This window comes from Salmo trutta, chromosome 32, assembly GCF_901001165.1.
Source record: "Salmo trutta chromosome 32, fSalTru1.1, whole genome shotgun sequence".
NCBI classification, from domain to species: Eukaryota; Metazoa; Chordata; class Actinopteri; order Salmoniformes; family Salmonidae; genus Salmo; species Salmo trutta.
In genome coordinates, this window is record NC_042988.1 from 37,171,792 (window position 1) to 37,195,931 (window position 24,140).

The window sequence follows — 24,140 nt, forward strand, 5'->3', positions numbered from 1 at the left end:
GGAATTATTCCACTGCACCACCAGGATGGAACTAGCATGCCATGTTTTTTAACTCACACAAAGCTGTTCATTTTAGTCTATTCAAACAGACCCCTTTCAAAGGAAAAAAGCAGTCATTAAGATCAGGTGTGGACAATTAGTGGGTACGGGCAACACACCTGAACACACACACAGGATAGAGTTTCTTGATGCTAAGAACAGAATATATATATGTTTTTAAATAACATTCTTATGACGTTCTTTGAACGTTACCAATGTTTTCTTGTAGTTTTTATAGAAAGTTTTCTTAATGTGCTGAGAACATGACTTTAAATAGAACCATGAGGAAACCTGCAGAAAATGTTATGCTGAAGTACTGAAATTCCACAGAAGAACTTTGTTTCTTTACACTCTGAGTGTTTTTAGGACATTATTTTAAATAGAACCATGAGGAAACCTGTAGAAAATGCTATGTTGAAGTACTGAAATTCCCACAGAAGAATGTTGTTTCTTAATGTTCTCTGAACAATTTAAGAACATTACTTTTAACAGAACCATAAGCTAACCTGTAAGAAACGTTATGCTGAAGTACTGAAATTTCCACCTAAGAAACATATGGTTCTCAGAACGTTATGTGCTAGCTTGGTATCCTGCACCATTCCCAGAAAGTTGTGGCCAGCGCCAGAAGGAATCAGTTGGAAGGGCATTTGATTTCTACAGGCCGGCACGCTTTTTTACGGAACTCAATTTTAATGGGTGTAAGAGTAAAGACCACAGGCCGCTCGTGAGTTTCAAGTTTGGGGAAGCTTACAACTTATCCTACAACTTCTACCGATCTACTTACCAGTTGATTATTTTTATAACAGCATTTCGTGGAACAGTTTCATTTCAATAATAACCTTTTGGTTTTTCTAATTGTTTTTCACTTGGTTAACCATAAAAATGTGAATTAAAATTCAACTAATGCAAGAGTACCAGCCTCTGCCATATGGACACATTGATACACCGTGATCCATTCATTGGTGGCTAAATAAATTAACGCATGGAACTCAGAGCCTGTAGGCCAATGCAGAAGTAGGCCTATACAGTAACTTCCATCTTCAACTAAGTAAAATACATCATCCTAAACCCAAGAAATAAAAACAGAAGAAAATATTTGAATGAAAATGCAGGTTCTTTCAATCACATGAATCTCTCTTCTCTGCCTGTCTGCCCCCCTTTCTATCTGTCTTGACTTGAGCCATAGCTGGTGTAGTGCTACATTTTAGGCTATCAAATAAATCAACTGGGTCTGGGCCGAAGCTGTTGCTAGTGAACGTGCAACATTGTATCAACTAGAGTAGGCCTATTCTGGGCCCTCAGAGTATCCCGAACCAGTGAGCTCCGGACAGACAGCTTTGTTTTGACATTTCGTTTCCGCTGGATATATGGGATCATCAGATCATGATATATTGCTATTTCATATCGAGGCTTGGGGAATCGCCCACATCTGATAGCTGTATAGGTTATAATTAGGGGTCGACCGATTATGATTTTTCAACGCCGATATCGATTATTGGCGGACCAAAAAAAGCTGATGCCGATTAATCGGCCAATTTTAATTTGTTTATTTATTGTAATAATGACAATTACAACAATACTGAATGAACACTTATTTTAACTTAATATAATACATCAATAAAATCAATTTAGCCTCAAATAAATAATGAAACATGTTCAATTTGATTTAAATAATGCAAAAACAAAGTGTTGGAGAAGAAAGTAAAAGTGCAATATGTGCCATGTAAAAAAGCTAATGTTTATGTTCCTTGCTCTGCTCAGAACATATGAAAGCTGGTGGTTCCTTTTAACATGTCTTCAATATTCCCAGGTACGATATTTTAGGTTGTAGTTATTATAGGAATTATAGGACTATTTCTCTCTATACGATTTGTATTTCATATACCTTTGACTATTGGATGTTCTTATAGGCGCTTTAGTATTGCCAGTGTAACAGTATAGCTTCCGTCCCTCTCCTCGCTCCTACCTGGGCTTGAACCAGGAACACATCGACAACAGCCACCCTCGAAGCAGCGTTACCCATGTAGAGAAAGGGAAAAAACTACTCCAAGTCTCAGAGCGAGTGACGTTTGAAACGCTATTAGCGCGCACCCGGCTAACTAGCTAGCCATTTCACATGGGTTACACCAGCCTAATCTCAGGAGTAGATAGGCTTGAAGCCATAAACAGCACAATGCATTGCGAAGGGCTGCTGGCAAAACGCACGAAAGTGCTGTTTGAATGAATGCTTACGAGCCTGCTGCTGCCTACCATCGCTCAGTCAGACTGCTCTATCAAATCATAGACTTAATTATAACATAATAACACACAGAAACACGAGCCTTAGGTCATTAATATGGTCGAATCCGGAAACTATCATCTCGAAAACAAAACGTTATTCCTGTTCCATTGCACAACCTTCAGTGTTGTCATAATTACATCAAATTCTGAAAAATTACCCAAAGTGTTGCATATACCCTGACTGCGTGCAATGAACGCAAAATGACACAATTTCACCTGGTTAATATTGCCTGCTAACCCGGATTTCATTTAGCTAAATATGCAGGTTTAAAAATATATACTTCTGTGTATTGATTTTAAGAAAGGCATTGATGTTCATGGTTAGGTACAGTCGTGCAACGATTGTGCTTTTTTCGCAAATGCGCTTTTGTTAAATCATCCCCGTTTGGCGAAGTCGGCTGTCTTTGTTAGGAAGAAATAGTCTTCACAGTTCGCAACGAGCCAGGCGGCCCAAACTGCTGCATATACCCTGACTCTGTTTGCAAGAGAAGTGACACATTTTCACAAGTTAAAAGAAATTCATGTTAGCAGGCAATATTAACTAAATATGCAGGTTTAAAAAGATATACTTGTGTATTGATTTTAAGAAAGGCATTGAAGTTTATGGTTGGAGCAACGTGTACCTAAGCGATTATATGCAACGCAGGACAGGCTAGATAAACTAGTAATATCATCAACCATGTGTAGTTAACTAGTGATTATGATTGATTGATTGTTTTTTATAAGATAAGTTTAATGCTAGCTAGCAATTTACCTTGGCTTCTTACTGCATTCGCGTAACCTCGTGGAGTGCAATGTAAAGCAGGTGGTTAGAGCGCTGGACTAGTTAACCCGTAAGGTTGCAAGATTGAATCCCTGAGCTGACAAGGTAAAAATCAGTCTTTCTGCCCCTGAACAAGGCAGTTAACCCACCGTTCCTAGGCCGTCATTGAAAATAAGAATGTGTTCTTAACTGACTTGCCTAGTTAAATAAAGGTCTAAAAAAATAAAAAATAAAAAATTAGCGGCCAAATCGGCGTCCAAAAATACCGATTTCCGATTGTTATGAAAACTTGAAATCGGCCCTAATTAATCGGCCATTCCGATTAATCGGTCGACCTCTAGTTATAATGGTAGCAGGCCCTGGTCCTATATATTCCATTCCTTATATAGCCATTCTGTCTTAGCTCTTCAAACTGGACAGCCTAAACACTGCTAATAATGGAAATATAATCATAGTCATGAGTTTTGCTCCCACAGGGCCTACATGATGCAACCCTGCCTAAAGCAAGCTCAGTCCTGTTAGTTCTATTGTCTAATCACAGTTGTCTGTGTAACGGAAACCCCCTTTTAAAATATAATTAATATGAACAAGTACAAGGTTTTACTATAACTATTGCTGAACACACCTTTTCTATGCATTTATTGTCCATACTGTCTATATTTCGGACTCTGATATTGCTTGTTCTGATAATTATGAATTGTTTTACTTTTTGGATTATTTGTGTATTGTTTTTTAATTTCTAGATATTACCGCACTTTTGGAGCTAGAAAAGACAAGCATTTCGCTGCAGATCGATGTACACGACCAAATAAACTTTGATTTGAAGGTTGCTGCAGTTTGACAGGGTTTTCATCCTCCCTATAGGGCCAGGAGTTTTTCAGGAGTTGAACTATGTGACCTGATTAGAAAAACTCTGTTCTCCTCATAGCCCATATAACATTTTTTAAATGGATTAATCACTGTCGTACCCTATCCAGAGATGTACTTTCCGGTCTGAAAGGCCCTTTCCCATCGGCCAAGTCAGCAGTACTTTTTGGTTGCTCAAAGATTATGGTCACTTGCCCGAAAATGTGAGTAAAGTCTCAGAGAGGTCAGAGAGTAGTTTGGCCAAAGAGGAACTCATACCGTTTAACCCAATTCAGCTTCCATAAGGAGTATTTACAACTGAATATGATTTAAGGAATGACTCCATCTAGTGGAGGAATAATAGACATGGTCCATGTGGGCTTTTAGAGGAGGGTAAGTACTATACAGAGAAGCACAGTAGACCTAGATAGACATGGTTCATGTGGGCTTTTAGAGGAGGGTAAGTACTATACAGAGAAGCACAGTAGACCTAGATAGACATGGTTCATGTGGGCTTTTAGAGGAGGGTAAGTGCTATACAGAGAAGCACAGTAGACCTAGATAGACATGGTTCATGTGGGCTTTTAGAGGAAGGTAAGTACTATACAGAGAAGCACAGTAGACCTAGATAGACATGGTTCATGTGGGCTTTTGGAGGAGGGTAAGTGCTATACAGAGAAGCACAGTAGACCTAGATAGACATGGTTCATGTGGGCTTTTAGAGGAGGGTAAGTACTATACAGAGAAGCACAGTAGACCTAGATAGACATGGTTCATGTGGGCTTTTAGAGGAAGGTAAGTACTATACAGAGAAGCACAGTAGACCTAGATAGACATGGTTCATGTGGGCTTTTAGAGGAGGGTACGTGCTATACAGAGAAGCAGTCGACCTAGATAGACATCAGATCTTTGAATCTGTCATATTATGGTGTCTGTGAGAGCATGGGCAGCGCCATTGAGGCCATCTCCATTTTGAAGTAGTCAATTTTCTTCTACTATTTCTATGAGTTGGCAAACAAACTGAAAGGGTGCATACTGCCACACGCAGTGCGTGGTTTGAACAGGTATAAAGGCAAGGTTGGTGATTTACTACCGCCTGCAGTTATGGAAATTTCTGCTCAGAACTATAATTCATTGGCTGATCCCTGCTGATGACCCAATTGGAATTATGTAATCCTTCCTTAACCCATATGAAGTCCCACCCACCCAGTAGACAACTTCAAAATGGTGACAGTCTACAATGGCACTGGCCATGGCAAAACAGGCTTTTGGGCACAAGAGTCCTCTAGCTATTTCTATGGGAAGCACCAGCTGTCATTTGGGGAAAAAAACAATCCACATCCCTGCATATTCAAATGCCTTTATTCAAGTGCAAGCATAGATGTTATAGTTTTTGCTTAATACTTATGTAAGAACAGTGCTACATGTTGATATGCTTTCAGCAAATCAACAAAACTACATTACCATAATTTCAAACTCTTGACTAAAAGAAATTAGCAATTGATTGGCAACAGGGACATAATTATTAGATTTGTGGATGTGTGTTAGGAGCATTGTTGCATCTGTGCCAGGCAGTGCTATCAGATGTATTCTGGTCTCACCACGAAGCGAAAGTCATACTGGCCTTCAGGACAGGGGTAGGACAGGGCCAGACTGCTGTTAGTAGGGATCTGGGCAATGTCGTTCTTGAAGTCCTGGACGTGAAAGACATACCTGCCCTCGCATGTTAGGAGCAGTCGGTTGCTGAAGCGAACACTGTTGGTCTGGTTTTGGCTGAGGCTGCTTTGGAGAGAGAGACTGGCAGCGGGGAAGGAAATACACCTGGAACATTCTCGTTGGTTCTTAAAGACTCTTGCTGACCAACTGATGGGGTTGGTTTCCTTGGTCTGGTAAATCAAACTATTGTGGTTTGGTGTTGTGAATGACTTGCCATATTCTGGCATGGGGTAATAAGGTTGGTAGTTATTGTAGCGCCTGTTGTAATCATATCGTATATCTTGGCGTGGTGGCTCTTTGTTGGTTGAGTTGATGGTGACGCTCCATGGCTCAGCAGTGTAGATCCTGGGATGGTAATCATGCTCTTCTTCACTCTCGCTGCTTTTGTGCTTCCTCAGAGTGTCGAACGACAAGGCGTTGAACTGGAAGCCTCTGAGCATGCTGACACGATAGAGCTTCTCATGGCTCCTGTAGAGCTCTGAAGTGAACTGCAGGTCATAGAGCTTCTCGACAGGGATCATCGGGAAGCGGATGTGGCCTAACAGGGCCACCTGGCTCTTGGTGCCGGTCGAGTCACCCTTCTCTATGATCCAACTCTCCAGCGCTTGCAGGAGGAACCCCTCGTCCGGTACCACTAGGTCAGACCGCGCCAAGAGGGCCATCAGGAAGTCTGTGGAGAGGTCGCTCCAGGCCGGGGAGTTGATCAGAGCCTCGCAGTTCCAGGCCAGGTACTGGAGGCAGTTCTCCTGAAGCAGCAGGTCCCCGGTCTGGACGGAGTACTGGTACAGGGAGACCTGGGTGTAGAAGGAGGGGTCCTCAGGGAGGAGTACGGTGAAGAGCCTGCCGGTGTCCTGCATCAGCCGTTTCACCCCGAACATTGAGGCCAGCTTGTGGAGGCACTGGGCAGAGGAGACAGTCACATCGATCTTGCGGGTGTAAAGGTACCTAGAGAACCAGAGCAAGGACATTTAAATAAATTAACTTGTATTAAAAAAAATGTAGGAGATACCATAGCTAAAAAGGAACTTCAGCCAGTGGTGTTAGACCTAGAGAAAAACTGTGCTTTAACCTCCCTGGGCGAGGTCCCACCCTAGTCAACAGCCAGTGGAATCGCATGGTGCAAAATACAAATACCTCAAAAATGCTATAACTTCAATTTCTGAAACATATGACTATTTTACACCATTTTAAAGACAAGACTCTCGTTAATCTAACCACATTGTCCGATTTCAAAAAGGCTTTACAGCGAAAGCAAAACATTAGATTATGTCAGGAGAGTACCCTGCCAAAAATAATCACACAGCCATTTTCAAAGCATGCATATGTCACAAAAACCAAAACCACAGCTAAATGCAGCACTAACCTTTGATGATCTTCATCAGATGACACTCCTAGGACATTATGTTATACAATACATGCATGTTTTGTTCAATCAAGTTCATATTTATATAAAAAAAACAGCTTTTTACATTAGCATGTGATGTTCAGAACTAGCATACCCAGCGAAAACTTCCGGTGAATTTACTAAATTACTCATGATAAACGTTCACAAAATACATAACAATTATTTTAAGAATTATAGATACAGAACTCCTTTATGCAATCGCGGTGTCAGATTTTAAAATAGCTTTTCGGCGAAAGCACATTTTGAAATATTCTGAGTACATAGCTCGGCCATCACGGCTAGCTAATTTGACACCCACCAAGTTTGGGACTCACTAAACTCAGATTTACTATTAGAAAAATTGGATTACCTTTGCTGTTCTTCATCAGAATGCACTCCCAGGGGTTCTACTTCAACAACAAATGTTGTTTTGGTTCTAAATAATCCATAGTTATATTCAAATACCTCCATTTTGTTTGTGCGTTCAGGTCAGTATCCGAAGGGTGATGCGCGAGCGCATTTTGTGACAAAAAAATTCAAAATATTCCATTCCCGTACTTCGAAGCATGTCAAACGCTGTTTAAAATCAATTTTTATGCTATTTTTCTCGTAAAATAGCGATAATATTCCAACCGGGCGACGTTGTATTCATTCAAATGCTGAAAGAAAAAAATTGAGAATTCCCATGAACGCGCATCTCCAGTGTCACTGTTCTCAGCATGACCACTCACAAAATCTCCTGCTGTTTTTCGCCCAGAGACTGGAGAGACGTCATAACACTTTCTGGCGCCGTCTGAGAGCCAATGGAAGCCTTAGAAAATGTCACGTTACAGCAGAGATGCTGTATTTTCGATAGAGATGCCACAGAAGGAGAACAAATTGTCAGACAGGGCACTTCCTGTATGGAATCTTCTCAGGTTTTGGCCTGCCATATGAGTTATGTTATACTCACAGACACCATTCAAACAGTTTTAGAAACTTTAGAGTGTTTTCTATCCAAATCTACTAATTATATGCATATTCTCGTTTCTGGGCAAGAGTAGTAACCAGTTTAAATCGGGTACGTTTTTTATCCGGCCGTGCAAATACTGCCCCCTAGCCCCAACAGGTTTTAAGTAAGGCACAATCACCCTGGAGCTACACAATTGATGCAAGGAGACGTGGATTCATCTCGACAGACTACTTTTGAGGTCTAAAATCATCTGACACATTTGGATTCTTGTGTATGTATTTAACCAATAAACATACAGTGTATCTAAATAGCACCTGTTAAGGGTCATATACTAGTACCTGATGAAGCTGGTGACACAGGGGCTGCAGGCTTGGCTAATCTCTAGGGAGAGGTTACTGGACCCGTTGGTGATGTTGAAGTGTGGGTAGAGAGAGAGGATCAGTTTGTGGGTGCAGATGTTCCTCTGCTCCACTTCAAACTTCCCCTCCCCATCTCTGTTCCCTGTGGGGCTCTTGATTGCGATGAGGAAGTCACAGTCATCCCCACGGTCAAACAGCTCACCCAGGTCATCTGACAGGCCCAGACTGTGGTCCAGGAAATGTGCTGTGTCACTGGTCAAATCTGTGCCTGTACAGTATGAGGAATACACGTGATTAGGACTGTGCATGATTAGTAGGAATATGTAGGGCCTATAGTGTGTATTTTAGTTTCAGTGAAGTTTAAGAACATGTATTCATTCATGAATTCATTCCTTTATTTAACCAGGAAAAGAACCTTGTGCAGTTGTTATGGGTTAAAATGTCTGTTTCTTCCATAACCCTTAGTCAGACAGGGGCTGCAGACACAGAGTGAATCTGAAAACTATTTTCCTCAATTCCTTGCATCCTCTCAACTCACCTCCTAAAACCATCAGAGGGAATCAGGGAGAGCATTGGATCTTATCCACCAATGCTCTCCTCACTTCTCTCTGATGTTTGCGAAGGAGGCGTGGAGACTTTTCAGAAGGAGACGAGAGGAGCCAAGGAATCAGGGGAAATACTATTGAGATTCCCCCACAGTGTAGTAGCATACCTCTCTCACAAACGACCCCTGCGTCCTCCTTGTGGGAACAGTCGGTCAACGCCCAGCCCTTGAAAGGACAGCTGGACAGGGACTTCTCGGTTCCTTTGCAGTCCATATCATCCAACCAGATTGAACCCAATCCTTGGATACAAAACAGAGGATAAACAAGGAGCAAGCAAAATCATGTGCAGAAATAAGCAAAATATTATATTGTGGTGTATTAAATTAAGTTAGTTGACTCTTTCTGCTGGTGCTGCCTGCCATTCCCACAAATCACTACCTATTTGAACTTGCTCCCTCCAAGAATCCCAAATTCCTTGTTGTCATATTGCTAACACTTATTCAATCCTCTCATACTTTCACAAAAGTCGCTAGGGGCTAGGGGGTTGCTGAGGTTTGATTTGGGATTCAGAGTTATTGACAATGCTATTAATACTTATTTTTTCCACTGCTTCCTGGTGACAAAGTCATGCAATGAGTCATATTCATCAGGCAAACTGTAGCAAAAGGTTTCAAATTGTTGTGCTGACAGAACATGAAGGACTGTGGGCCCACCTTCTCCGTGGCCGACGTGTGTAAAACATGTAAACGTGTTAACCCTTGCAAGGCTGCCGGTCCAGACTGCATCCCTAGCCGTGTCCTCAGAGCATGTGCAGACCAGCTGGCTGGTGCATTTACGGGCATATTCAATCTCTCCCTATCCCAGTCTGCTGTCCCCACATGCTTCAAGATGGCCACCATTGTTCCTGTACCCAAGAAGGGAAAGGTAACTGAACTGAATGACTATCGCCCCGTAGCACTCACCTCTGTCATCATGAAGTGCTTTGAGACTAGTCAAGGATCCTATCACCTCTACCTTACCTGCCACCCTAAACCCACTTCAAATTTGCTTTCCGCCCCAATAGATCCACAGACGATGCAATCACCATCACTCTGCACACTGCCCTATCCCATCTGGGCAAGAGGAATACCTATGTAAGAATGCTGTTTATTGACTATAGCTCAGCATTCAACACCATAGTACCCTCCAAGCTCATCATTAAGCTTGAGGCCCTCGGTCTGAACCCCAACTTGTGCAACTAGGTCCTGGACTTCTTGACGGGCCGCCCCAATGTGGTGAAGGTAGGTAACATCACCTCCACTCCGCTGAGCCTCATCACTAGGGCACCACAGGGGTTCATGCTCAGCCCCCCCGCCTGTACTCCCTGTTCACCCATGACTGCATGGCCAAGCATGCCTCCAACTCAATCATCAAGTTTGCAGATGACACAACAGTAGAAGGCTTGATTACCAACGATGACGAGACAGCCAGAGATGATTGAACAGAGATGATTGTTGACTTCAAGAAACAGCAGAGGGTGCTGCCTATACCCATAGACTAGAAATCATTGGCCACTTTAAGGAATGGAACACTAGTCACTTTAATAATGTTTACATATCTGGCATTACTCATCCCATATGTATATACTGTATTCTATACTATTCTACGGTATCTTAGTCACTTAATGGTTACATATCTGGCATTACTCATCCCATATGTATATACTGTATTCTATACTATTCTACGGTATCTTAGTCACTTAATGGTTACATATCTGGCATTACTCATCTCATATGTATATACTGTATTCTATACTATTCTACGGTATCTTAGTCACTTAATGGTTACATATCTGCCATTACCCATCTATATGTATATACTGTATTCTATACTATTCTACGTTCTCAATCACCTAATGTTTATATATCTTGCATTACTCATCTCATATGTATATACTGTTTTCTATACTATTCTACTGTATTTTAGTCCGTTCTGCCCTGATATCGCTTGTCCTTATGTATATAGCCTACTTACATTTGTGTGTATTGGGTATATGTTGTGTAATTACTTAAATATTACTGAAATGTCGGAGCTAGAAGCACAAGCATTTCTCCACACCCGCAATAACATCTGCTAATAGTGTGTATGTGACCAATAAAATTTGATTTGATAATGAGCATTCCTTATTGCACAAGATCTGATGGTGCCTACCCGTTTGACTCTGTGTTGCACTGTTTTATTCTTCCATGTTGTGCCTAGTGAATACGACCCAGGTAGTCCCTCCCTGTTTCAGTCCATTTGGTGCCTTGTGAATATGACCCAGGTATTCCCTCCCTGTTTCAGTCCATTTTCTTCCATTTGGTGCCTAATGAACATGACCCTTGTAAGATACTAACCCTCTCCATAAGTCCCTCCAGTGACAGCAGATACAACGCCAGGGAACTTCAGCTGACGACACACCACCTGAGCCTCGGCCAGGTCCCAGCCATCGTCACAGACGGTCCCCCATTTCCCCTCGTGGTACACCTCCACTCGACCCTCTGAGTCATGCTTACCCCCCACCAGCCTCACCTCGCCCTCCTGTGTGGGATCTGTCGAGGACTTACCTGTGAGCACAGAGAGAGTGAGGATTTTAAGTTAGTCAGTTTAAAAATTGGACTGATGAGCTTCAACTGACAACGGATAAATGCAACTATGCTGTTTCCTTACATTTCTATTAGGCTGCAGTACAAAGCATGAACCAACTTGTTTGTGTTTTGCAAATAGGAACTTGAGGAGAACTCTACATGATTGGCCTATTGTTGGGGTAGGTTCCTTGTCCCTTGTCAATCTTTGGCTTATTGGTGAAATAAGCTGTCAGACAATATCTTCTTTAAGTGAATCCAACCTTTATTTAATGCAATTGCAGACAGAAGTTGACAACGAAAACCCAGCGCGCATGTTTCACAATAAGTTCTGCACCCCACCTAAGGGCACAGCTGATTTTATACATGTGATCACTCCCTAGTGGTACGATCACCTACGTCAATGTATGTGTGTATCAATAAGCTGAGGTTACCTTATAAGGTAACCTAGTACAGTAGCTTCTCTGAATTTATTAGCATTGTCCACTGTCACACAAGATCAACATGTCAAAACCAGACAGTGGTTACTTCTCTTTATCTAGTTTCAGTCTGGCTCAGACCTAGCCTGCATGTACACTCTCACAGCAGCCAGGGCTTAACCACAAAGACTAATATAGATGCTTGTGCAACGTATAGTGGCAGAGTTTTTAGACACGTAGCAACAGTATCTTATTATAAGGCCTGCAGCAAAACATTTGAATCTTAAGGTCCCCTTAATCAATAATGGGGAGGGTCTTTGGGACCCACCCCCTACACTATTCCTGATTCATTGGAAAGTCTGCTATAAAAACATCAGATCATTGTCATTCTCAAACTAACATGACTTAATTGTGATAGGGGAATATCAGATGTCATTGTCCAACTGAACTTACCCTGGTCCCAGATCTGTTTGTGCTGTATGGCCATGGCCTTTGGCATGACCATGACAGTAGGAGTTAACAACACAGTACAAACCAGGCTAAATGGAACTCACTGAATAGATTCCATGTTGCAGAGTCTAGTCCAGGGACATGGAGAAGCAACAGCAGCCACAGAGTGATTCCACGATTCTGCATTTTCACCAGCCAGCTTGGAAAACTGACAAACAGATAAGCAATAGAAAAAGAGGAAAATTTGGCATCCTGAGTGGCTCAGCGGTCTAAGGCACTGCAGCGCAGTGTTCGATCCTGGGCTGTATCTCAACCCGCTGTGATTGGGAGTCCCATAGGGCGGCGCACAATTGGTCCAGCGGCGTCCGGGTTAAGGTTTGGCCGGTGTAGGCAGTCTTTGTAAATAAGAATTTGTTCTTAACTGACTTACCTAGTTAAATAAAGGTTAAATAAATAAAAAATGAATTATGCATGGAACAGTGGGCCAAACTTCCTCCACAGCAACGTGAGAGACTGATCAACAACTACAGGAAGCGTTTGGTTGGAGTCATTGCAGGTAAAGGTAAATTGCAAACGTTGTTTTGACACTGACTGACAAGCATTGCGATTCGACAAGTAGAAACGTCAGGTTCGTCGCTACCGGGTCGGTACAGTAGGTATTTTGTTCTAGCAAGAGAATGAACGGCCTCCCACTGTTATCCGCAGTGAGATTCTCAGTGTTTCTGGTGAAATATGCCCACCTCACAACGTCCATGAGCAAAACCATTGGCCTAAAGCGTCAATGTCTAACGTTAACGTTATATTATACCATCTTCCTCAACAATAACAACCACCATTATTAGTTTTAGCTGATGCAATACATTAATTACAATTACATTCAATTTTTTTGTACTAAAGTAGCATAATTGTATTCTACACAAAAATACAAGTAGTGCTGTATCTGCTAAAAATCTAATGCTTCATGTGAAATACCTGCATTCAATAAGACAACAGTCATACAGTCTACAATGCACTGTGCTATTCCACTCCATACATTGTATTGATAAGAAATCATATCACATTTTGTTGATTTTTAACGCAGTCCATTTTCTATACATAAAGTAAATGTATGTGTGCAAGAGACAATCAAGTATATATATATATTACAATCAAACAGTATTGTTTATGTATCACTGAGGACAATTGTTAATTAGGCTTTTCCAGAGATGACATTCTGATTCTCAAATGTCTTACCTCTTGAGTCTTGCTGTGTGCGTCGTGGTTATTTTACAACCCTTATGAAATTCTACAGCTTATATAGCCACAGGGGTGGAAGTACGTTTCGTTTCTTGTGAAATCAAAGGGGATCTGGTTAGCATGAATCTTGCCCTGGAGGCAGCTAGGCAGAGTGGGCACTAGCTGGCACAGCCACAGTCTTAAAATCAGATTTGAAACCTAACCCTAACCTTAAACCTAACCTCACTGTTAAACCTAATGCCTAACCTTAAAGCACTTCTGTTCATTCATTTTCACGATATAGCCAAACTCTTTGGACTTTGCAGCTGGGACATCTAGCGGACATCGCTCAGTTCTGCCTTGAGGGCAAGATTCATGGCAATAAACGTTAACCTGATCACAAAGGGGCTGGTTGAAACAGGTTGTGTGAGTGAGCAAGTCATAACGTGACAAAATAAGTGAGTATAGTGTAGAAAATCATTTTACCACCATTTTTACCATCTAAACCGCTGGTGTACAAAACTGAAAGCAAAAGCCACAAAAACTAAAGCATAGAAATAACGCACATAGAACAGATCTACCTCCCCTTAAACTTCCGTTCATTGAGAATGACATATCTGTAAAACACTTCTATGTGAATTTTGTCAGGTCGCCCAAAAAGTTACATATTGCAGATCTACTGCCTCTTGAACTTGCATTCAATGATCTATAACACATTTCTATGCACATTTTATTGGTTCACCCCAAAAATTACATATTGCAGCTTTAAAGCAAGTTTTATGCAGTTCTACACATTTTGCCATGTGGTAGAGAGAAAATGTTGCAATTTTATAACACATTTCCAGCAATTGTACAGATTGTGCCATGTTAAAATGATATCTGAGAGTGACTAACAAAATCAATAGGGGCCCCCTGGAAGTCAGGGCCTCTGGGCGTGTGCCCTGCGTGCCTGGTCAGTATTCGGCCATGATTACTACACGTTTAGATACTTGGGTAAACTAACTTACCAATCTAAAAATTGTTGGCTGACATGGCTAATTGAGTGACTGTCAGTGACTAAGAAAAACTGCTGATGCACAACCAAATGTTCAACCTGGACCTTGTAAGTTGAGACCCCGGCTTTTTTGGGGGGTCTCAGTAACTGCTTATGTCACTTATGCCTGGAGCTGGAACTGCAATTTCCCAACCCCAATAGATAAAAGACTGACTGTACCAAGATACAGTGCCTTCAGAAAGTATTCACACCCCTTGACCTTTTCCACATTTTGTTGTGTTACAGATACAATTTAGATTAGTTTTGTCTCTGATCTACACACAATACCAATTATGTTTTTAGAAATGTTTACCAAATTAATAAAAAATGAAAAATTGAAACCCCTTTGTTATGGCAAGCCTAAATAACAATAATTAGTTGCATGGGCTAACTCTGCATGCAATAATGTTGTTAAAAATGATTTTTGAATGACTACTCCATCTCTATACCCTACACATACAATTACCTGTAAGGTCCCACAGTCGAGCAGTGAATTTCAAGCAGAGATTCAACGACAAAGACCAGGGAGATTTGCCAATGCCTCGCAAAGAAGGGCACCTATTGGTAGATGGATTTTTTAAAAAGCAGATATTGAATATCCCTTTGAGCATGGTGAAGTTATTAATTACACTTTGTATGGTGTATCAATACACCAAGTCACTACAAAGATACAGGCATCCTCAGTTGCCGGAGAGGAAGGAAATCGCTCAGGGATTTCACCATGAGGCCAATGGTGACTTTAAAACAGTTACAGAGTTTAAAATAAATCTTCTTAAGGCTAGGGTCCTTTTTTCTCAATTTCCGCCTGACTGACATGCCCAAAGTAAACTGCCTGTTGCTCAGGCCCTGAAGCCAGGACATGCATATAATTGGTACCATTGAAAAGAAAACCCTTTGAAGTTTGTAGAAATGTTAAAATAATGTCGGAGACTATAATACAATCGATATGGTAGGTAAAATTCCAAAGAAAAACCAACCAGTTGTTTTTTTGAGAGCCCATGCTTTTACAATGGAAAGTATAGGGGCATAATGAATTCTAGCTCCCAGGATGCAATTCACATGGCTTCCACAGGGTGTCAGCAGTCTATGTTCAAGGTGTCAGGCTTGTAACTTCCAAAATGAATAAGAAATATGAGTTTTACGAGGACACACTCTTGGAAATTCGAGTTTGGGCGCGCGATGAAGACAAGACGCACCTGCTAATATTGGTTTCCTATTGAACATACTTTCCATAAGAAATATTATAGTTTGATTACATTTTAGGGTATCTGAGGAGTCAATAGAAACGTATTTTGACTTGTCTTAACAAAGTTTAGAGGTAGATTTTTGGATGCCTTTCTCTGCATGTTGAACGAGTGGATTACGCAAATCGATGGCGCCAACTAAACTGACTTTTTGGGATATAAAGAAGGATTTTATCTAACAAAACGACACTACATGTTATAGCTGGGACCCTTTGGATGACAAATCAGAGGAAGATTTTCAAAAAGTGAATATTTAATCGCTATTTGTGAATTTATGAAACCTGTGCCGGTTGAAAAATATTTTGATGTGGGGCGCCATCCTCAAACAATCGCATGTTATGCTTTCGCTGTAAAGGCTACTGTAAATCGGACAATGCAGTTAGATTAACAAGAATTTAAGCTTTCAACCGATATATGTACCTAAATGTTTAATATCCATCATTTTTATGATTATTTATTTGAATTGCGCACCCTCCCGTTTCACCGGAAGTTGTCCCGCTTGCGGGGCGCCTAGCCCTAAGTTAATGGCTGTAATAGGAGATAGTACAAAACTGAGTATGGATCAACAACATTGTAGTTACCAACACAACACTGAGTACCACTTCATATTTTCAAGCATGGTGGTGACTGCATCATGTTATGGGCATGCTTGTCATCGGCAAGGACGAGGGAGTTTTTTTATGATAAAAATAAACTGAATAGAGCTAAGCACAGGCAAAATCCTAGTGGAAAACTTGGTCCAGTCTGCTTTCCAACAGACACTGGCAGACAAATTCACCTTTCAGGATGACAATAACTTAAAACACTAGGCCAAATATACAATGGAGTTGCTTATTAATAACTTATTAAGACATCATTGAATGTTTGTGAGTGGCCTAGTTACAGTTTTGACTTAAATCAGCTTGAAAATCTCTGGCAAGACTTGAAAATGGCTGTCTAGCAATGATCAACAACTAACATTGACAGACCTTGAGGTTTGCAAATACAGGTTTGCAAAGCTCTAATTGACTTACCAGAAAGACTCACAGCTGTAATCGCTACCAAAGGTGATTCTAACATGTATTGGCTCAGGGTTTGAATACTTATCTAATCAACAAACAAAAAAATCCCCCACTTTGAGTATACAGAGTATTTTGTGTAGATCATTGACAAAAAATCTATTTTAATCCCACTTTGTAACACAACTAAATGTGGAACAATTCAAGGGGTGTGAATACTTTCTGAAGGCACTGTATATCAAGGATTAGGTCAAGCCTAATCTCGTCAAACTTTGACATGATCAAAACAATGGCTAACCCTAAATCCTAACCTAAAAGTTGATGTGAAAGTTACCTAATGTAGACAAATGCCCATCTTCTTTAAGGTCAATGTCTATGTCAATTTTGTATGATTCCCAAACGCCCCAAATAAAATACTCAGGGTGTATCAAAATAGATTTACTCTAAAACCACCAGTAAAACAAAACATTTGTTATAATAGGATGACATGAGATTCTGCTTTTCTATATTCCTTCAAAAAACATTCTATTTTCATAAAGGTCAGACCTTCAATGGATTCACATATTAAGTGTTCTGGAGCATATGAGTTCACCTGAATTGAGACAGGGGATGTCCAGATGGTCCAGAAGTGCATGCATACGAGATGTGTCAGGAAGAGTCTCTGATGAGTAAAGAGCAGAATAGAATTGCTTAAAATTGATTGTTGATTTCTTTGGGATTGGTAGAAGTTAAATCCGCTGCAACACAGATTTCAGGTATGGTGCTGCTAGCAGCGCATTGTCAAAGCTGGTGAGATAACAACTTGCCAGCTTTCTCTCCGTGTTCATAGAATTTTTGCCTCGACTTAAACAGAAGCTGCTCCGTTTGTTTGGTGGAAAGATTGTCAAATTCCGATTGGTGTAGCAGTCTCTGTAGAGTTCAGGAGTCGGAGAAGAGGCATATCTATTGTCCACATCTAGAAAGAGTTGAGATGGCTCCAATAAGCGTTTGGTGAACTGTTTGTTGTCATATGCTGTGTATTAAATAATTTGGCACCTAAGATACAGTTGAAGTCAGAAGTTTACACTTAAGTTGGAGTCATTAAAACTTGTTTTTCAACCACTCCACAAATGTACTGTTAACAAACTATAGTTTTGGCAAGTCAGTTAGGACATCTACTTTATGCATGACACAAGTAATTTTTCCAACAATAACAGACAGATTATTTCACATATAATTCACTGTATCACAATTCCAGTGGGTCAGAACTTTACATACACTAAGTTGACCGTGCCTTTAAACAGCTTGGAAAATTCCAGAGAATGATATCATGGCTTTAGAAGCTTCTGATAGACTAATTGACATAATTTGAGTCAATTGGAGGTGTACCTGTGAATGTATTTCAAGGCCTACCTTCAAACTCAGTGCCTCTTTGCTTGACATCATGGGAAAATCAAAAGAAATCTGTCAAGACCTCAGAAAAAATTGTAGACCTCCACATGTCTGGTTCATCCTTGGGAGCAATTTCCAAACGCCTGAAGGTACCACGTTCATCTGTACAAACAATAGTATGCAAGTATAAACACGCAGCCGTCATACCGCTCAGGAAGGAGACGCATTCTGTCTCCTAGAGATGAACGTACTTTGGTGCGAAACGTGCAAATCAATCCCAGACCGACAGCAAAGGACCTTGTGAAGATGCGGGAGGAAACAGGTACAAAAGTATCTATATCCACAGTAAAATGAGTCCTATATCGAGATAACCTGAAAGGCCACTCAGCAAGGAAGATGCCACTGCTCCAAAACCGCCATAAAAAGCCAGACTACGGTTTGCAACTACACATGGTGTCAAGACTGTCCTGCTCGGCTCAGGTTACCGGGGACCACAATCCTACAGAGAGATTTCTCACCCCCACCAGAGACAGGGGAAGAGATCAAGGGGTATGAAGATGGGGGGGTTTATGACACCTCACGCCCATTGTAAATCTAAGGCAGCAGACAACATTCCTTTGTCCTCTCACTATGGAGAACCGGCCTCAGAACATTAAACATGCAATAAATGGACTTTGGGACAATAGGTTTCGTCAGCCACAATGGTGGTAATGACGAAAGATGGAACATGAAAATTAATGTCATTTTTGTTTTGTTATTAAAAGTTAAAGGACGACGTTATAACGAAAACAGTGTAACTTTAAGAATTGTCCTAGTATATGCTTGATATTTATACAATGTACGTTGGGTGGAAAATGTCCAAATCAAAGAGAATGTTTTGATAAAGATGAAATGTGAAGTTAGTTGTCTAAATTGGATCTGAGTAAAATCCAGACCTTCCCTCGTAACTTGGTACGCCCAGAGAATTGCCCTAAAGGCAGGAACGCCCCCTTCTGACCCGAGGGTATAAGACATGTGAGTTAAGAATGAACATGTTAGACTAAGTGACCCGAGCTGCAGCCAAGGTCTGAGTAGTCAACCAACCCAAAACGCAACACGAGGTTGAAGACAAAGGAAACCTCTTATATCCATGCTATGGATTAGTAGCTGCGTCTAAGAGGGTAAATTTAGAACAGACCACCCGGCCACCACTCTCCATCAAATCGTGTATCTACACTGCTTTCATTCCTACGCAGTGAGCCCTGAGCTACAGGGCTGTCTGTCCTCAGAAGACCCCTTTCAGAACAAGGGTGAGGAAACAGAACACTAATACAGAAGGACACTGACATCGTGAGGACAACCAGAGAGTTACACCAGAGAAGGCGCCAAGGCGCCATCCACGCGAAGACCCCCATCGGAGACCTTCAACTCGTCATTACATCATTATATTCTGACCCATAAGAGCAGTAGTTCGGGGCAAGGTTAGGGTTAAAATAAGCATAGCTGACAAATGCACCCAAATGTATATTTCTCTCGTGTAATTTCTCTTTTTCTTTCTCTTTTAAATCCCCATTTTGGGTAATACGCGTCATAGTGTGTTGGCCTGTTGTACTAAGTTCTAATGAATAGCCAAGACTGTGTTTTTGTGTATGTGTATCTTATATTATCATTTTAGCTTGCTAGTAAATAAATAAATAAATAAAATCAACTAAACTTGGTGTGGTATGGACTCATTAGTGGGACTCAGGTTTGTGCAGATTCACGGATAATGCGACGTTCAGAATGAGACTGTAGAGGAAATTGATTAATTAGCGACTGTAAAATCGATTCTGATATTCTTTGAGTTAATTTGGGAAATAGAAACTCAATAAACCAATTTTCCCATGGTGCCCCAGGTTAATGAGTTAATTATTGCCTGATTCATTTAATCACGCAATTATAAACCGTTAATCATTCGATGAGCAGCAGTCGCCACATTAACCGATACAACGTCATCCCAATGGGGACAAAGATAGTACTTTTTGGAGAAATGTCCTCTGGTCTGGTGAAACAAAAATATAACTTTTGGGCCATAATGACCATCGTTATGTTTGGAGGAAAAATGGCGAGGCTTGCAAGCCGAAGAACACCATCCCAACCGGGAAGCACAGGGCTGGCAGCATTATGTTGTGGGGGTGCTTTGCTGCAGGAGGGACTGATGCACTTCACAAAATAGATGGCATCATGAGGAAGGAAAATTATGTGGATATATTGAAGCAACATCTCAAGACATCAGTCAGGAAGTTAAAGCTTGGTCGCAAATGGGTCTTCCAAATGGACAATGACCCCAAGCATACTTCCAAAGTTGTGGCAAAATGGCTTAAGGACAACAAAGTCAAGGTATTGGAGTGGCCATCACAAAGCCCTGGCCTCAAACCTATAGAAAATTTGTGGGCAGACCTGAAAAAGCGTGTGCGAGCAAGGAGGCCTACAAACCTGACTCAAGTTACACCAGCTCTGTCAGGAGGAATGGGCCAAAATTCACCCAACTTATTGTGGGAAGCTTGAGGAAGGCTACCCAAAACATTTGACCCAAGTTAAACAATTTAAAGGCAATGATACCAAATACTAATTGAGTGTATGTAAACTTCTGACCCACTGGGAATGTGATGAAAGAAATAAAAGCTAAAATAAATAATTCTCTACTATTATTCTGACATTTCATGTTCTAAAATAAAGTGGTGATCCTAACTGACCTAAGACAGGGAATTTTTACGAGGATTAAATGTCAGGAATTGTGAAAAACAGAGTTTAAATGTATTTGGCTATGGTGTATGTAAACTTCTGACTTCAACTGTAGGCCTAATGATCATGTCCTAAAAATGCTAACATTAGAACAACGACGGAGAATTTATAACATTTTTGCATGATACGCATTGATAGTGTAGTACACAGCCTATCAACATGTGAAGCAAAACTCGTGAAGTAAGAAATGTCAAAATTGCCTTACCGACATCTGCATTGCAAAAAGCCTGTTGAGGATGTAAACTCAGCATAAAAATAAACTTCCCTTTTTCAGGACCCTGTCTTTCAAAGATATTTGGATTTTTATGAATTAACTTCACAGGTCTTCATTGTAAAGTGTTTAAACACTGTTTCCCATGCTTGTTCAATGAACCATAAGCAATTAATGAACATGCACCTGTGGAACGGTCGTTAAGACACAAACAGTTTACAGACGTTAGGCAATTAAAGTCATAATTATGAAAACGTAGGACACTAAAGAGGCCTTTCTACTGACTCTGAAAAACACCAAAAGAAAGATGCCCAGGGTCGCTGCTCATCTGCGTGAATGTGCCTTAGGCATGCTGCAAGGAAGCATGAGGACTGCAGATGTGGCCAGGGCAGTAAATTGCAATGTCCGTACTGTGAGACGCCTAAGACAGCGCTACAGGGAGACAGGACGGACAGCTGATCGTCCTCGCAGTGGCAGACCACGTGTAACAACATCTGCACAGGATCAGTACATCCGAACATCACACCTGTGGGACAGGTACAGGATGGCAACAACAACTGCCCATGTTACACCAGGAATGCACAATCCCTCCTTCAGTGCTCAGACTGTCGGCAATAGGCTGAGAGAGGTTGGACTGAGGGCTTGTAGGCCTGTTGTAAGGCAGGTCCTCACCAGACATCACTGGCAACAACGTCACCTATGGGCACAAACCCACCGTCGCTGGACCAGACAGGACTAGCAAAAAGTGCTCTTCACTGACGAGTCGCTGTACTCTCTCCCCAGGGGTGATGGTTGGATTGCGTTTATTGTCGAAGGAATGAGCGTTACACCGAGGCCTGTAATCTGGAGCGGGATCGATTTCAAGGTGGAGGGTCCGTCATGGTCTCGGGCGGTGTGTCACAGCATTATTGGACTGAACTTGTTGTCTTTGCAGGCAATCACAACGCTGTGCGTTACAAGGAAGACATCCTCCTCCCTCATGTGGTACCCTTCCTGCAGGCTCTTCCTGACATGACCCTCCTGCATGACAATGCCACCAGCCATACTGCTCGTTCTGTGTGTGATTTCCTGCAAGACATGAATGTCAGTGTTCTGCCATGGCCAGCGAGGAGCCCGGATCTCAATCCCATTGAGCACATCTGGGACCTGTTGGATCGGAGGGTGAGGGCTAGGGCCATTACCCCCAGAAATGTCCGGGAACTTGCAGGTGCCTTGGTGGAAGAGTGGGGTAACATCTCACAGCAAGAACGGGCTAATCTGGTGCAGTCCATGAGATGCACTGCAGTACTTAATGCAGCTGGTGGCCACACCAGATACTGACTTACTTTTGATTTTGACCCCCCCCCCCCTTTGTTCAGGAACACATTATTCCATTTCTGTTAGTCACATGTCTGTGGAACTTGTTCAGTTTGTCTCAGTTGTTGAATCTCATGTTCATACAAATATTTACACATGTTAAGCTCGCTGAAAATAAACGCAGTTGACATTTCTTGCTGAGTTTACAATCATGCAAGTTCAAGCTTCTGCGATTTCATCGACCCGCCAAAGAACTAGTACTACCAGACTAATGAAACTGCTTAGTCATTTTAGAAATTAATTATTTTACTGTCAACTCTATACAAGAAAAAACTATTGTGTGGAAGGAAACCGTTTATCCCATGACAATTCAGTCTATAACTATGAGAAACCAATAAAGCCTTCTACGTACAGTACTATATGGAATCAGCTGCCTTTTTATTTTAGACTGTTAGCTCCTCCCCCAATCAGAACCAAGCCAGTCAGGCTGATCATTCTATTAATCCAGAACCACAGCCACTCCTTTTTTTAAATTCCCTGCCTAACGGGACATAAATTGTCCATCTTCAACCAGAAAGATACATTTTAGGCTACACCTACTGGAATTCCTTACAGTTTTGTTGCTTTCAGGAAGAACAAAAAAATCACCTGGGGTAACTTTAGAGCAGGAGAAAGAAAAAAATCCCCACAACTCTGGGACCTGTGGTGCTACCTCTGAACAATCAGATTCACAGAAATTACAGGTTGTACAGGTCGAGCATGGCACACATCTATACTGCTAAAAAAATTAAGGGAACACTAAAATAACACATCCTAGATCTGAATGAATGAAATAATCTTATTAAATACTTTTTTCTTTACATAGTTGAATGTGCTGACAACAAAATCACACAAAAATAATCAATGGAAATCCAATTTATCAACCCATGGAGGTCTGGATTTGGAGTCACACTCAAAATTAAAGTGGAAAACCACACTACAGGCTGATCCAACTTTGATGTAATGTCCTTAAAAACATGTGCTCGCCAGAGGTAGCCTGACTGCCATTAGGTACCAAGAGGAGATCCTTAGACCCCTTGTGAGACCATATGCTGGTGCGGTTGGCCCTGGGTTCCTCCTAATGCAAGACAATGCTAGACCTCATGTGGCTGGAGTGTGTCAGCAGTTCCTGCAAGAGGAAGGCATTGATGCTATGGACTGGCCCGCCCGTTCCCCAGACCTGAATCCAGTTGAGCACATCTGGGACATCATGTCTCGCTCCATCCACCAACGCCACGTTGCACCACAGACTGTCCAGGAGTTGGCGGATGCTTTAGTCCAGGTCTGGGAGGAGATCCCTCAGGAGACCATCCGCCACCTCATCAGGAGCATGCCCAGGCAGGGTAGGGAGGTCATACAGGCACGTGGAGGCCACACACACTACTGAGCCTCATTTTGACTTGTTTTAAGGACATTACATCAAAGTTGGATCAGCCTGTAGTGTGGTTTTCCACTTTAATTTTGAGTGTGACTCCAAATCCAGACCTCCACGGGTTGATAAATTGGATTTCCATTGATTATTTGTGTGTGATTTTGTTGTCAGCACATTCAACTATGTAAAGAAAAAAGTATTTAATAAGATTATTTCATTCAGATCTAGGATGTGTTATTTTA

General features: G+C 41.5%; 1 protein-coding gene and 1 long non-coding RNA gene across 3 annotated transcripts; both read right to left on the reverse strand.

The window, feature by feature from the left end:
- Nucleotides 1–5,272: 5,272 nt before the first annotated feature.
- On the reverse strand, nucleotides 5,273–13,694 carry LOC115171818 (galectin-3-binding protein A). Of its 2 annotated transcripts, XM_029728979.1 has the most exons (6): nucleotides 13,590–13,694; nucleotides 12,461–12,564; nucleotides 11,260–11,469; nucleotides 9,052–9,183; nucleotides 8,319–8,607; nucleotides 5,273–6,589 (listed from the first exon to the last, which is right to left on the reverse strand). In XM_029728979.1, the coding sequence occupies exons 2-6, from the start codon at nucleotides 12,540–12,542 to the stop codon at nucleotides 5,509–5,511; spliced, it is 1,794 nt and encodes a 597-aa protein (XP_029584839.1). In that variant the 5' UTR covers nucleotides 12,543–12,564; nucleotides 13,590–13,694; the 3' UTR covers nucleotides 5,273–5,508. The 2 variants fall into 2 exon arrangements, with proteins under 2 accessions (XP_029584839.1, XP_029584840.1); XM_029728980.1 differs by lacking the exon at nucleotides 12,461–12,564 and having other exon boundaries at nucleotides 13,590–13,651.
- Nucleotides 13,695–17,273: 3,579 nt separating this feature from the next.
- On the reverse strand, nucleotides 17,274–18,278 carry LOC115170634 (uncharacterized). Its single transcript, XR_003871081.1, has 2 exons — nucleotides 18,239–18,278; nucleotides 17,274–17,801 (listed from the first exon to the last, which is right to left on the reverse strand). It is a non-coding gene; the product is annotated as an uncharacterized LOC115170634 (long non-coding RNA).
- Nucleotides 18,279–24,140: the final 5,862 nt, after the last annotated feature.